Source organism: Lolium perenne, chromosome 5, assembly GCF_019359855.2.
Source record: "Lolium perenne isolate Kyuss_39 chromosome 5, Kyuss_2.0, whole genome shotgun sequence".
NCBI classification, from domain to species: domain Eukaryota; kingdom Viridiplantae; phylum Streptophyta; class Magnoliopsida; order Poales; family Poaceae; genus Lolium; species Lolium perenne.
Window position 1 is genome coordinate 22,285,616 of NC_067248.2, and position 16,218 is coordinate 22,301,833.

At 45.5% G+C, this 16,218-nt stretch overlaps 1 protein-coding gene across 1 annotated transcript; it reads left to right on the top strand.

Moving 5' to 3' along the window:
* The first annotated feature begins 7,633 nt into the window (after positions 1-7,633).
* LOC127298791 (probable methyltransferase PMT3) lies at positions 7,634-12,783 on the top strand. The gene is made up of 8 exons (XM_051328645.2): positions 7,634-7,921; positions 8,261-8,626; positions 8,720-8,884; positions 9,146-9,328; positions 9,446-10,040; positions 10,806-10,918; positions 11,002-11,222; positions 12,004-12,783. Exons 2-8 carry the CDS (start codon positions 8,375-8,377, stop codon positions 12,311-12,313), a joined length of 1,839 nt encoding a protein of 612 aa, XP_051184605.1. The 5' UTR covers positions 7,634-7,921; positions 8,261-8,374; the 3' UTR covers positions 12,314-12,783.
* Positions 12,784-16,218: the final 3,435 nt, after the last annotated feature.

Here is a 16,218-nt window from a genome sequence, read left to right on the forward strand (position 1 = left end):
ACATGTGAATGCAGATAATGTCACACTGACACGACATCTATTTGCATATGTGATGTATCTCTTAGGTATAGTGTTCCCTTCCCTTCGTCACATGGTGACGTTGTTCTCCCGAGTTTAATTAAAATTGCCCAAGAGATAGTAGATGCCCCCTTACCTCCCAACCTCATATACAGTTTTGGTTCAGTCATGCTTGCTCATACCTACAGGGGTATGTGACGCCACCCAGAAAAAATCTAAGGGCCACATGCTTGTTGTGAGCTATGAGTTCTTTCAGCTATGGTCATGGGAGTACCTTCCAGTTGGACGCCCCACCTATCCAACATAATACGCCCATACGATTTTGGTCGGGCTATACATGCCCCTCTGACATTTGGAGCTCGTTGGGTACATATTAAAAAAACGTGGTCAACAAATGTGGTACACGGTTGTTACCCGAAATTTCACCAGGAGTTTGAGGGGCTTGAGGATCACATGATTAGATGAAACCCATGGACGGATGATGGCGCCGTGTGGGGTGCTCAGCCACCAACACCTGATATGTTTCTAGGCTCCGCCTTGTAGTTGACACGCTGCAACCTCCTATTTCTTTGGATTGTTGAAACATATAACCCAGAGCGTGTTATGCGGCAGCTTGGTCTCTATCAGGTAGTTCCACCACCATTACCGAGGCGACTTAACGATCAAGTTCACACGTAAGTGCATTCATTTCAATATAAAATGTATTGCATTTTATTTATGACTTACATCTTCATAACTAAATATTTTATTCCTTTTCAGGCAAGATAATAAAGGTTTGAATTGTGCCGACTGGAGCAGACGTAATAGACAGTGGATAGAGATGTGGATTAATAATGGGGCATCCCATATAGTGCAGAAACATAGGTATGTTGTGGATTAAATTGGTTCAATTTTTTTCATGCATGTGCTCACAACAATTATTCCTTATATTGGTAGACCATACAATGATGCCATATCTGACCACTGTGGTACCGCAGTAGTACAAGGACTTTGCTCACCTTTCCTCCACCACAAAGGCCAGCACATTACACACATGACGAGCAACTGGTTCGAGGGATAGAACGGACATCAACATACCATCGCGAAACCTCGGTACTTTTATTTCTGTAAAAATATTAGTTATTGCAGTTAAAATAAATATTAACAACATTTTCTCGTATTTTGAGTTTTCTATTTTCAAATACGCAAATATAGGGAGATCGTCCGGTCCGCATCGGATGCTTTGCTGCTGCGAATCGTTAATAGTCCAGAAGGATATACTCTAATTAGGCGTATTTTTTATACGTCCATGAACGGGCTTAGAAGATTTGGTTGCACTCAAGAGGATGATGTTGTCAGCCGAGCGTATGACATGCCAGAGGCACCGTCGTCTAGACCCAGTATGGCGCGTACGACCAGTATGGCGCGTACGAGTAGTATGTCATGTACGAGCCAACCGCCTATTCGGGCTCCATCATATGCACGCGTCAACTCATCTCTATTTGACCGCTCATAATTAGATCGCCTATCTCCACCCTATGGTGCCACACAGGTATTATAGATACATAAAAAATAGAAATGGTTGTATGTTTTTCTACAAGATTTACAAAAATATCATCTTTGTGCACTAAAAATAGGAGGAAAATATTTTCTCTACTAATCCGTTCGGGGAACGATATTCATACACCCAAGGGGAGACTTCAAACATCGATAACACCACTCGTGTATATTCATATTTTATGAATAATCACTCACCCAACATAAAATTATGTCTATTATTTACTAACATTTTCCATTCGCAATAATCTTTTGATCCCACCTGGTCAGAGATGGAAGATGGATTGGGCTACAATGTGCCTCCGTCAGGTTCCGTCAATTTTAATATAATTTCTCGCATATAAAATAATTATCCCTATTAATTACAACTCATTTTTTTTACGCAACAATCTTTTGATCCTGCTTGACCCAACATGGTAGGTGGTTTCGCCACAATATGGCCCCACCACAGGGTCGTGAGCTTATGCAACAACAATACTATGCCGGAACTTCTAGTCAACCTGACAATCAAGGGATATTTAATGAATTCTTTGGAGCTGACATTATGAACTCACAAGGCAGTTTGATTCCTCCAGCGACACAATCTCAACACGTATTACAAACTCTTGATGCATACTAAGATGATGAGGACGAAGATTACGGCCGAGGTTTGAACCTACATCGTCCACCACGTCCCTGGTCGCCTTCTAGTGCTAAGCAGAGAGCACCACGCCGTCGTCGACAAGCGTGATATGCTGACAATTGTGGCATATTACTATTATTTCTATCTATGTATGAAACATATGTGCATGTATGTTTCTGAGAGACACGTATTTCTGTAATTTCACATAGTTATTCAACATAACATTAAGTTACAATCGAAATGAAGATACATCGGCACTGCCAACACCACAACTTAAAATAAATGCTAAGAGTAAAATTATAAACTTCACCTTTCGCCCTTCTTCCTTCCCTTCGATGATGAACTAGTCTTGCCCTTCTTGCTCGGTGGCATAAAATCGCCGTCCGAGTGAACGCTTGTGGATGCAGTGCTCTTCCCCTTGAAAAATGCATCGCTCCTAGTCAGGCTCCTCAGCGTGAAGACTGATAACGCGTGAAGCACATGTCCGTTGGGAACCCCAAGAGGAAGGTGTGATGCGTACAGCAGCAAGTTTTCCCTCAGTAAGAAACAAAGGTTATCGAATCAGTAGGAGTCAAAGGCCACGTGAAGGTTGTTGGTGGAGGAGTGTAGTACGGCGCAACACCAGGGATTCCGGCGCCAACGTGGAACCTGCACAACACAATCAAAATACTTTGCCCCAACTTAATAGTGAGGTTGTCAATCTCACCGGCTTGCTGAAAACAAAGGATTAAACGTATGGTGTGGAAAATGATGTTTGTTTGCAAAGAACAGCAGAGAACAATAATTGCAGTAGATTGTATTCAGATGTAAAAGAATGGACCGGGGTCCACAGTTCACTAGTGGTGTCTCTCCAATAAGAAATAGCATGTTGGGTGAATAAATTACAGTTGGGCAATTGACAAATAGAGAGGGCATAACAATGCACATACATATCATGATGACTAATATGAGATTTCCTTAGGGCATTACGACAAATAACATAGACCGCTATCCAGCATGCATCTATGCCTAAAAAGTCCACCTTCGGGTTAGCATCCACACCCCTTCCAGTATTAAGTTGCAAACAACAGACAATTGCATTAAGTATGGTACGTAATGTAATCAACACAAATATCCTTAGACAAAGCATTGATGTTTTATCCCTAGTGGCAACAGCACATCCACAACCTTAGAACTTTCTGTCACTATCCCAGATTCAATGGAGGCATGAACCCACTATCGAGCATAAATACTCCCTCTTGGAGTTACAAGTATCAACTTGGCCAGAGCCTCTACTAGCAACGGAGAGCATGCAAGATCATAAACAACACATATATGATAGATTGATAATCAACTTGACATAGTATTCCATATTCATCGGATCCCAACAAACACAACATGTAGCATTACAAATAGATGATCTTGATCATGATAGGAAGCTCACAAGATCTAACATGATAGCACAATGAGGAGAAGACAACCATCTAGCTACTGCTATGGACCCATAGTCCAAGGATGAACTACTCACACATCAGTCCGGAGGTGATCGTGGTGATGTAGAGTCCTCCGAGAGATTATTTTCCTCTCGGCAGGGTGCCGGAGGCGATCTCCTGAATCCCCCGAGATGGGATTGGCGGCGGCGGCGTCTCTGGAACTTTTTCCGTATCGTGGCTCTCGGTAATAGGTTTTTCGTGACGGAGAGTATAAGTAGGCGGAAGGGCAGAGCCGGAGGCGGCACAGGGGTCCCACACCATAGGCCGGCGCGGGCCCCTCCTTGGCCGCGCCGCCCTATGGTTTGGGTGCCTCGTGGCCCCACTTCGTATCCTCTTCGGCACTACTAGAAAAAGGCCTAGCCGTAAGATCACTAGCAGTGGCGCACCCCTATAGTGGTGCGCCACTGCTAAATAGCAGTGGCGCACCAAAAACAGGTGCTCCACTGCTATGAAAATACTAGTGGCGCACCATAACAACAATGCGCCATTGCTATATTTTTTTATAATCAAGCACCACCCAGACTTAGCAGTGGCGCGCGCACCTATATTAGGTGCTCCACTGCTATCTCAACTAGTAGTGGCGCACCTATAAGTAGTGCGCCATTGCTAAGTGTGAGGCAAGGTTATAAATCAGGTTCAGTGTTAGCAGTGACGCACCACATATATGTGCTATATGTGCGCCACTCCTACCTCAAATAGCAGTGGAGCAGTGACATGTGGTGCGCCACGGTACTACACACCCACCGGCCCATTCCCCACCCAGCGCCACGCGCCCCACCAGGCCACCAGCACACGCCTCCACGCGTCCCCAATCCCCACCCACCGCACCACCCTGACGCCTCCTCTCTCCTCCTCGCACCAAGTCCCCAATCCCCACCCACCGCATCACCCCGATGCCTCCTCTCTCCTCCACCTTCTTCCTCCCCGCAAGCTCCTCCAATGGCAAGACCAGATCCGGCCGGCGCAGATCCGGACATTCCCGCCAAGGACGCGCCATCCGAGGCGGCGCAGCGCCTCCAGCGGGTCCGCGCCAACCTCCGCCTCCCCAACCGGCCCTTCGCGGCGCTCTCCCGCGACCACGACGCCGGCCTCCGCGCCCTCTGCCTCCTCGACTTCGCCCGCCTCGACCTCCACTCCTCCGGCGTCCCGGGCCCCGACCTCGTCGCCGAGCTCATCGCCAACTACTCTGGCGCTTGCGGACGGAGCTCTGTCCGCGGCAAGCAGATCGAGGTCTCCCTCGACTCACTCGCCAGGGCGCTCCGCCTGCCCCCGGCCGGCAGCGACACAGACGGGGGTGCCCGGGCCTCCGCCTGCAGGGAGATGCTGCAGGTCAGGATCCGGCCCAACACGCAGCCAAGCACCTCACGTTCAACACCGCCGGCGTAGACGATTCGATCCGATCCGATCTGGATCTGGATCTGACTTTTTGCGTCCAGGCCCCTGTAATTTTGGACATTAGATTAGAGTTGTAATGATGTTTTTGCGTCCAGCCCCTGTAATATGTGAGATATGGATTAGATATGGATATCATGTTTTGCACGCAGACCCCTGTATATATTTGAAATCATCAACCCGAAGCTCATTGGATGTGGTGGCCAACCCATATTTTTTAATGAAAAAATCGTACCGGTGGCGCACGGTGAAGTAATTCAGTGCGCCATTGTTAGCAAGTAGTAGTGGCGCACCACCTAGTGCGACATTGGTATGTCACATAGTAGTGGCGCACCACTAGTGCGCCACTATTAAAAGTTAGCAGTGGCGTGATAGTAGTGGCGCACCACTAGTGCGCCACTGATGTCTAAAACAGGTGCGCCACTGATAACTGTTTTTCTAGTAGTGCGGTCTTCTGGAAGCTCCGTGAAAAAATAAAACCCTGGGCGTTTGTTTCGCCCAATTCCGAGAATATTTCCTGTGTAGGATTTCTGAAACCAAAAACAGCACAAAACAGGAACTGACGCTTCGGCATCTTGTCAATAGGTTAGTGCCGGAAAATGTGTATAAATGATGTAAAGTGTGTATAAAATATGTGAGTATTGTCATAAAACTAGTATGGAATATAAGAAACTATAGATACGTTTGAGACGTATCAAAGACTTCTTCATCACCCTGGGTCAATGAAGCCCAGTCAAAGGGATGACTTGCAAATTCTTCTCTTCTCTTCTCATCCTTGGGTTTCTTCTTGTGAAACCTAGCTTGCAACTTAAGAAGCTCTTGTCGTATTTTCACCACAGTTCGACCCGACATACATGCGTGCCTAGAAAAAAGCCTACCAACCTCGACGAGGAGGGTCACGTTCGTGGCGAGATCTTCGACATTGTCTATGTTATTGACACTCATAACTGAAAAAGCGGATTAGAGAAGAGGACATAAACGAATCAAAACTACGATCGCCAGGAGGAGGCATCTTGGACCGACTATGTACGAATGTTTTATAGCACGCGACTTAGAGAAAAGGCGGGAAATCTTGGCGGGATTTCGTGGCAGGAAATATTGGCGGGAAAAATAAGGCGGGAACTTTAGTCGGGAAAAATTAGGCGCGAAATTTTTCCGAGAAATCTACATTTATTTATTAATACATCTCACGAAAGAAATTTAGATGCAAATATAACAAAAATTAAAATATTGTTAATCAGTACAAAGGAATTTGAGATTCAACGAGAAAGTAAAACTGAAATATCCATAGCTACTACAACAGATCACTCCATTTGCCCTGCGTTTAGCATGGCCATTTTTTCGTCTTGTCACCGCGTTCTTCTGCTGCCTGCGACTTAGCATCCCTTTCTCTTAATCTCTCCCTTTCTGCTTCATGGGTCTTCCTGCGCACATCTTCCTCCGCTTACCTATGTGCAGCCTCATTATCCATCCTCTTCTGATACACCTCACAATTTCGAGCTTGATGCACCCTTAATATTTGTATTCGTCTCTCTCTGCTTTATCATCAGCAACGGCCTTTTCCCAACGCTCCTCCTCATGGAACCTCGTCCATGCACGCCGCTGATTTTCCTCCACCTCACAGCGTGTCCAATCCGGTTGCTCATTGTCTATCTAGTGAAACCACTTGTAAAAGGGCAGGCGCGACTGCAACACAAATAAGACGGTACATAAACGAAAGTGAATGACATACATATATGCTTTTTAATCATGATGTTAGAACATACCGCGGGGCGTCAAGGACGATGAACTTGTTTGTGCGGGTGGATCATAATCGTAGTTCGCGCACATAAAATATTTCATGCCGAACTTATCAGAAAAATCCACCACCTCCTTCACTTTCGTAAGGCGGCCGCACCAACACCCCCGTTGGCAAGTTTGCATTCTTCCCCTTCATCGGTCTAAAATCATGTTCCGAGCAAGGCACACTCATGCTGCCTAAGATATGAGCACTTGTGTACCAAATAATATCGACGCCTATTTTTATAGCAAACTCGACAAATCTTGCAAAAGAATTAGGTGGGAAAAAATTAAGCGGGAAGTGCCCAATCAGTGCAAACAACAGAAAAGCAAACGAATCTTGGAAAAGCAACGTGGGAATCAGTGTCGGCAGGCTTGTCGGAGGTGCCGATGCATGCCTCCACAGCTGGTGACGGCACCCCCGCCACGTCAGAGTGCCTCGACGTCGTCGTTTGACGGCAGCCCCAGCTGCCCAAAGTGCCACCATGGCTCACGGCGGCAAGCCCTGCCACCACCATCTACGACGGCATGTGTCACGCGTCGGCTGGCTAGCGTGCCGCCACATTAGTTTTATCATTTGCATTCAGAGATTGTCCTTTTTAGCATTTCACCGAGGCAGGTGATGTGCTCTATCAAAAATTTCCTTGATTGATATAGCAACTTCCATGTCCGACGGAGACGAAACATTTGGGGAAAGGGACCGCAAATGGAAATTAGGAGAACGCTGGGGTCCTAAATAGTAAATCAAAGAATAGGTCACTTACAATCTGGGCCGCACATCGCTTGATGAGTCCTTCAATCTGAGCTTACCGCTTCGTTACTTCTTCAGTTATCTTGAGTGTAGCTGTTCGTCAGGGTCCTCGCAATTCTCCCCGTCATGCACACCGCCGCCGCCGCCGCCGCCGCCGCCTCCTCCTCGTCCCCCCACCCCCTGTGACGCCCCTTCTCCACTTTCTCCTTGTACAACGTCGCCACCCCGTGTGCCCATTATCCGAGGACCGTCGTCTCCGATCTGCGCTGCCCGCCCGTCTCTTCCCCGGCTCCGATCTGCACCGCCCCACCCGGCTCTGACCTGCACGGAGGATCCTTCCCCGACTCATAGGTAATGGCTCTGACCTTCGCTGACCGCCACCCCGTGCTACCTCTACCTGGTGATGGTCACCTCTCCCCTTCCTGCAATGTTTTCTTCTGATACGTTACGTGAATATGCATAGGTAATGTCTTGTTGTAAAATATTTTTCTGAATTTAGAAAACGGAGAAAACTTGTGGAAATGGGCCAAGAATTGATTTTGTATTGTCAAAAAATGTTGAAAATTCTCTTGTATGGATGATTTGGTTGATAAATAAATGTTTTATCCAATTTCTTGAACTGTCTTGGCTTTCTACTACTAGCTATAGCATCTGACTGGTATATCATGGGTTGTTCCCTGTTCCCTGCAGGTCCCTGCATCCAACAAAACCAGAACTTCCATATGGTCCTTTATTGATCTTGAGGATCGTCTGTGCTAGAGGGCGGTAGGGTACTACTACAACTAGGATTTGGGGTACTCCGAGATGAGGGGGCGAAATGACGGGGGGCAGAGCAAACGGCCCATCGTGCTCTTCTGGGCCATGGTTGTTTGCCTCTGCTTCCTCTTCCTATATTTCTCGGGCTCCAACGGGCACACCAGGAGCGCGGCGATAGAGTATGGGACAAAGTTCTCACGCTCGCTCGGGTGGGGCAGCGATGCTGATGGCGACGATGGCCTAGATGAATCGATTTTTGGGACTGGCGATGCAAATGACGTTAAGCCCAGGAGCTTCCCTGTGAGTTCTGAGTCAGTAATCAGTTGTTTTTTTAATAGTATTTATATGTGTTTATAATTGTGAACATGTTTTTTTCTTTCCTTTGGTGCGTAGGTATGTGATGATCAGTATTCTGAGCTGATTCCCTGTTTGGATAGAAATATGGCACTTCAGACAAGGTTGAAGCTGGATTTAAACCTGATGGAGCACTATGAGCGGCATTGCCCTCTTCCTGAGAGGCGCTTTAATTGTCTGATTCCACCTCCACATGGCTATAAGGTCACAAGTTTATCCTTTGTTTTTTTGGTTCTTGTCATATCTTAGCTTATTTGGATTCCATCTGTGAGCTACAAACTTGTGGACTTACACTCAATTTTGACCTATGTGTTCAAGATGAACCACTAGATTTTGTGATGTCTTTGCATATGGGCATATAGATTTAGGTTGATCGGGCCACGGGCAAATGTTTAGAGTCCAAATGGTTCTGTTTAATTAAATCTCTACTAAGCCACGCTAGAGTCTTGAAACCTTGTGTTGCAGGTCCCCATAAAATGGCCAAAAAGTCGCGATGTAGTGTGGAAAGCAAATATTCCTCATACTCACCTTGCAAAGGAGAAGAAAGACCAGAACTGGATGACTGTTGCAGGTGAAAAGATTAAATTTCCAGGTGGTGGAACACATTTTCATCATGGAGCTGACAAATATATATCAAGCATTGCAAATGTAAGTTTGTTCTAAGTTCTTCGTGATAATGCTCTGCTAAAAATACACTACACATATTAGAGAACCATATACTGTCAAGCTTTACTGTAGTGATTCATTTCTTCTACCATCTGATAGATGCTAAACTTCAAAGACAACAACATAAACAATGAGGGAATGCTTCGTACAGTTCTTGATGTGGGCTGCGGAGTGGCCAGTTTTGGGGGATATCTTCTTTCATCTAATGTCATAGCGATGTCCTTGGCACCTAATGATGTACATGAGAACCAAATCCAATTTGCTCTTGAAAGGGGGATCCCTGCATATCTTGGTGTATTGGGAACAAAGAGGCTTCCGTACCCCAGTAGATCGTTTGAATTAGCCCACTGTTCTCGTTGCAGGATCGACTGGCTCCAAAGAGATGGAATTCTTATGCTTGAACTGGACAGATTACTTAGGCCTGGAGGATATTTTGCTTATTCATCTCCTGAAGCATACGCACAGGATGAGGAGGATCTTAGAATCTGGAGAGAAATGAGTTCCCTTGCAGAAAGGATGTGCTGGAAAATTGCAGAGAAAAAAAACCAGACTGTTATTTGGGTCAAGCCTCTGAACAATGATTGCTACAGGAGCCGGCCACATGGTACAAATCCACCTCTATGCAAAAGCGGTGATGATCCAGATTCAGTATGGGGAGTGACAATGGAAGCTTGCATTACTACATATCCAGAACGTTAGTGTTTATCCTATTCCAATCTTTGAATTTAACATTTTTTTTGCTTATACCTACTGGCTGGGCACTCGATATTGTCATCTTTCTTTTCTAGTACTTTTTTGCTCGCTTCAAACTGGTCGGCTTGGGAATTGTTCTATGGGTGTGTTTGCTGCACTTCAGATTAGTGTTGAGCTCTTTGAGTATCAGAGAAGATATTCTGAGTAAGGAACGTCACCTATGGGTACGGAACCAATTAGGATTGGGCACCTAATAATATAACTGTATCATTTTCTAGGATTTATGTGTGGCAGATGGTATATCTGATAGTGGATGCTACCAACCTGATCACTGCACCCATTTGGATAAGAATCAATAAAATATGCTGCTCAGCGACCAAATGTAATACATAGTCAGATGTACCCTTTCGCTTTGATGATTTTCGGTTACATCAGGTCAGTAATGTTATACAGTAATTTATAGTCACCGAGTGCGGAAAGTATGCAGTCTTACGTTTTTTGTTTTATCAAAAAGCACGCATGCATCCACACAGTACTCACTCACTTGTAAGTAGTGGTAAGCAGAAGATCTAAAGTTTTGTGGTCATTTAGTGCTGAAACGGTCGTATCCTTCTGATCCCCACTCCCTCTGTCATGCCTGCATGCCTTTTTTCTGTCAGAAACAGAAACAAATGAATTTATACCATTTTGTTTCTTCATTTTTCCGCACGATATGTTGCAGATAATTAGCATCTAAAGCAAAGTACATTTAATTTTATATTTGCAGAAATGCACAGGGATGAAGGAAGTGGATTGGCTCCTTGGCCTGCTCGGTTAACAACGCCACCTCCTCGTCTTGCAGATTTGTATGTTACAGCTGACACATTTGAAAAGGATACTGTAAGTTTATCATACTATGTATTCAGAACTTCAATTATGCCTAACAACTCAGCAGGGATCGCTGACAAAATCTTTATTTGCAGGAAATGTGGCAGCAAAGAGTAGATAATTACTGGAAGTTGTTCCGCCCGAAGGTAAAACAAGACAGTATTAGAAACATCATGGACATGAAAGCAAACTTTGGATCATTTGCTGCTGCTCTCAAGGAAAAGGATGTGTGGGTGATGAATGTTGTGCCCCATGATGGACCAAGCACTCTTAAGATAATCTACGACAGAGGGCTTATAGGCTCTACTCATGACTGGTATGCTTCAATTCACGTAATTGATTTGTATTTGAGATGTATGACATATTGCAGGGCACTAGGGCTATTGTCTTGATTGATTTTAGTATTTACAAGGAGCTTCTGATCCTGTGTATCTGCAAGGGACTAATGTTTTACAATAGAAACAGTAGTGCTAATAACTTTCTTCTGCATTGACTGAACTGCTCATGCGCTATTAGAACATAAAGGATAAAACCCTCCGTTGCTTTGGAAGGAATTAGAATTTTCCGCTGGCATTGTTTGTTTCAGCTCAAAAAGTGCCAGCAAAGTAAACCTTGTGAGATCAGTAGGTCTATTATGTTATCTGCCGAGCTCCTGTTTCAGGATATGTTGCTGCTATCAAAACAATTTGGTTGTGTTAATGTTGTTATGACTAACTGACACAATGGTGGTTAACCTCTGCCTTTTCTCATTCCGATTTCAATTTTCTTAAGCTAAGTTTCATGGCACTTACTAAGCTAGTGTTACCGAACACTTGCTAAGTTTAGTCACATGACAATAAACCGTAGAGCTCTGATTAAGCTAGAGGCCCTTCTCTAGGATTTCAAGAAACACAATCAGTTTCCAAGAATATACAGTAATGTAAAATAAATTCTTGAATTACAAACCTCCATTAATCTGGATCATGGAGTGAAGAGTTAATGATTTCTTTTCATTACCAACAGTTCGCTGTTTTTTCCTAGTGGTGAATTAGATGCATTTTGTATTGTTGCCTAAGTTTGTTAGACAGTTGTATTCAAATACTACAATGTGTTTGCAGGTGTGAGGCGTTCTCTACTTATCCTCGAACATACGATCTTCTCCATGCGTGGACAGTTTTCTCCGACCTCGACAAGAGAGGCTGCAGTGCTGAAGACCTGCTCCTTGAAATGGATCGCATCCTGAGGCCAACGGGTTTCATCATTGTGAGAGACAAGGCCCCCGTCATTGTATTCATCAAAAAGTACCTAAACGCTCTTCACTGGGAAGCAGTGACTGTCGTGGATGGCGAGCCCAGTCCGGAATCCGAGAACGAGATGATACTCGTAATCCGGAAGAAACTGTGGCTGCCAGAAGGAGGCTCCACGTAATCTTTCCATTCAAGTTCTTTTGACCAAGAAGCAAGGCTTGGCTGCTCCCTCCAAATACACGATTCAATATATTGAATAGAATTTCTAGCCCTACTACCCACATAAGATACTGTAGATGATTAACCCAGGATATGGCAAGTATCCAGTAGGCTTACCTCAAAGCTTCTTTTTTTTTGGTCATCATCAGTTAATGTTTTGTCTCTATCCCGCTTAGAAAATAAAAGTTTCTTCATCTATGTTTAGCTTCAGTTAGGTGCTTCCTTTTCATTTATTGAAGTGTTACTTAGCAAACTGATATTTTTTTACAGTAGTAAAGACATTATTTTTGGCCAAATGAGGTTTAGCCAGGGATGCTGGATGTCTCATCTACTAGAGTTTATTTTGAGGATTTGGAGTACATACATGCATGTGAAAACTACTGATAAGATTGTTTACAGCGTTCCATTGATAAGTACATGTTTCCTTGCCAATTTATGCAAAGTATCGTATCAGGTACAACCTCCGTTTCATGATAAGCGTCGCAGATTTCTGACACTTTTTATTATGAAACAGAGTATTAGTTATGGTGATTGACTTTTTTGGCTCTGGTTAATTATACTTTGTTCTGCGGCAGCGGCAATGTTGAGTGGATTAGCTAGTACTACCATATGATTTGACTATCTTCCTAGGACAGACTGTTAAGCTGTGTTTCATGGACAACATGTGTTAAGAGCACGGCTAGCAGTGCCCGTAAAAAATGTAATTTTCCCAAACACGTACGATCAGCGTGCAGATGAGGTAAGGCAATATTCAGAGTCTTTTACATCACACCGTCATCATCAAATAAACCCAATCGTTCACCAAATAGTTGCTCGTTCGCACTAAGAACACATAGGAGAATCAAGCAGTTGACGATGCAGAACGCAGTAGCAGCTTCCTCTCCATGATATCTGCCTTGGTCTCCTTCCACCACTGCAGTTGTTCTTTATTCATGGTGTTGGTTGCCATCATTATGTGCTCCTTCTCCACGGCCATGAGCTCCTTCCATGCTTTGGCTTCTTTCAGCTTGATCATCCTCTCCTCCAACTCAGCCTTGTGCTTGGCATCTTCTCGCCGAACTTCTAACTTTGCGAGCTTCACTTCCTTCTTCTCCATGATGACAAGCTTTGCCTCCAATGTCTTTATTGTCAGTGTCTCCTTAGCCTTGATCATTTGATCAACCTTGTCTCTCATGCTTGCTGCCTCGGCCTCCATCCTCATCCTCTCCTTTGCCTTCTTGGTTCCCTCGGGCTTGGCATCATTCCTTCCTTCGTCATCACTATCATCTAGCCGAAGCATATCAGATTTCTTCGGTTCCGTTTCTTGATTCCTTGCCTTCCACTTGTCAAGGTTTTGAAGCAACTTGAAACAATGCTTGAATGCAAAGGGTTTACCGTTGGAACCGGCCATTTCCATGTATCTCCTGTCGTCCTCTTTTTCCTACAAAAAAGAAAGCACGATCAATCAAACCAAGGCATGAACCAAACAAGGCATAAACCAAACTTTTGTTCGAGATCACTCACATAATCACTCTCGACCATGCTACTAGGGGGCTGCGACCTCACTTGATCCAAAGCAGCAGTCCATCGAGAGCAAGCCGGATTGATGAAGTCCCAACGACCTTGAAGGGAGCGGTAAGTCCGTTCCCCCAATGTGCTAGATGGAGGCTTAAGCTTGCAGTACTGATCCTCGATACGTTGCCAGTAGCGCTTCCCGGTTTGGTTGGTGCTGGTGACCGCATCCAACCCCACTCGGGACCAAGCACGGACCAACATGGCATCTTCCAACTCGGTGTAGTTGGATGACCTTTTCTTTCGGCCTTCCCCTTGATTGGCTTCGAACACGGTCTCCTCGATCTCGGTCACCTCATCGTCCTCTTCCTCGTCAACAGAGTCGTCGCTGTCCAACTCGTATGGTTTGAGTGGAGGAGCACAAATGTCCACCTCCGTCTCGTTGAGGAGATCCACGTACGCACTTGTGCTCTCGGACGCGGCCGCATTGTTGCTAAATCGAATTCAAAGTCACATTTATCCAAGATTATACGAGTGGTCAAGTTCGGAAAAATTTCATACCTTGGGGGCACGTCGTTCGCGCACGAGAAGGTCGGAGGCGGAGGCGTGGGCACTTTGATCGGAGGGGTCTGCGAAGATCTGCAGCGGCTCACCGGTCTCTTCGCCTTCACCGGCGTTGCTCCCTTCGGACCCGCGGATGCGGACTTGGTACGTTGCCGAGGCGGCTTCGACATCTCACCGCCGTTCGCCGCCGGTGCAGCAGCCGACGCCGTCTGTGGCACAACGTGCGTGCCAGCGCGCTTCCTCTTCTTCACGGTGGTTGCGGCTATCATGGCCGCTACATCTCCGACGTTGGGGAGACCTCCATCGGTGGAGGGAGCGACGGTCACGGGGACATTGACAATGGCGGACGGCGCGCGCGAGCGGGATGCCTCCAGCGGCAGGGACGGCCTCCGACTGGTCCATGATGGCGAAATCCGGCTGCGGGCTCATCAGAGACAGAGCGGAAGCGAAGATCGGGCCGGCGGCGGCGCGGAGGCGGAGGAGGTGGGAGCTGAAATGTCCGTCGCGCTCAAACGGGTGGGGAATAGAGGCTGTGGTGCGGAATAGGGGTCAGCCGGAATTTTTTTTAAAAATGATAAAGATCCAGCTCATCTGAGGGTTTTAAGCAACTGAAACTCTCGGAGAAAGAACAAACACAGCACCAGAACAATCTAAAACTATTACAGTCTAGCTATCCTAGCTTTCACAAATCCGAACCAGCAACATACTACGATAAAAGCCCTAACTCACTGCACCCTTTTATATGCCAGAGCCATGCCATCAGATCACCACATGGATGTAGCCCGATTCCTCTGGGTGCTTTAGCAGGTAAGCTTCAGTGGCGCGTCCTTGATGGGTAGAAGCCGTGGAAGACTTCCAGGTTGAGATCCAGTCAAAGGATGTACACTTCAGTCCGGCATCAACGATGGCACCATCCTCAGTCTTCTCACCAGGGCGCTTTTGAATTTTTCCACCAGATCCCATTCCAGGTTTTTGAATGGAATCTGCCAAAACCTTAGGTAAGATAGGAGCAAGCCCCATACCTGTTTCATAGACATCCAATTTTTCCTGTTAAACACTAAATGATTCCTGTTGTTCCAAATGCACCATATGACAGCAGATGAAACAATATTGAACTGCTCAATTTTTTTATTGCAAAGCCATTTTGATGCAAGGGATAAATAATCAACAATTTCTATATCAAAAATCTCTTGCACCACAGCCCAAAGCAATCTAGAAACTAAGCAGTCAAAGAACAGGTGTTTAACTGATTCTAGTTCACTACAAAGCTCACAAGTCAAAGGTTTCTGAATACCCCTATGTCTAAGATTATCCCTAGTCATGATTTTGTTTTGGGATAGCAACCAAAGGAAGATCTGCACTCTGGGTGGGGTTTTTAGTTCCCAGACAGAGGGCAGGAAAACTGGTTGGACCCCTCTAAAGTTGATGACAGCATAGAGAGATTTAGAGGAGTAAACCCCTTTCGACTCATATTTCCAGATAAGCTGGTCCTCTTCCACAGAAAAACTGATAGTCTGAGCAATTTCAACTATCTCAAGCCACATTTCCAGCATATGTGGAGTGAAGGTTCTCCTAAAGTCACATTTTAACTGTTGACCATCCCATAGATCAGCAACAGTTTTCATCTGCTGGTTAACCACAAAGTAGATATCCCAGTACTGAGTGGACAAAGGTGCATTCCCAAACCAAGTATTCTCCCACAATCTAGCAGTCCTACCATTCCCAATTTTACATTTATAACCAAATTTAACTGCTCTAGATGCCCACATCATACCCTTCCAGAAAACAGAAGGGTTTATGTCTTGGCAATAG

Coding starts and splice junctions, on each gene's coding strand:
- LOC127298791 (XM_051328645.2), top strand. CDS start 8,375: ATGAGGGGGCGAAATGACGGGGGGCAGAGCAAACGGCCCATCGTGCTC. Junction 8,627..8,719: donor TTAAGCCCAGGAGCTTCCCT/GTGAGTTCTGAG, acceptor TTTGGTGCGTAG/GTATGTGATGATCAGTATTC. Junction 10,041..10,805: donor CATTACTACATATCCAGAAC/GTTAGTGTTTAT, acceptor TTATATTTGCAG/AAATGCACAGGGATGAAGGA.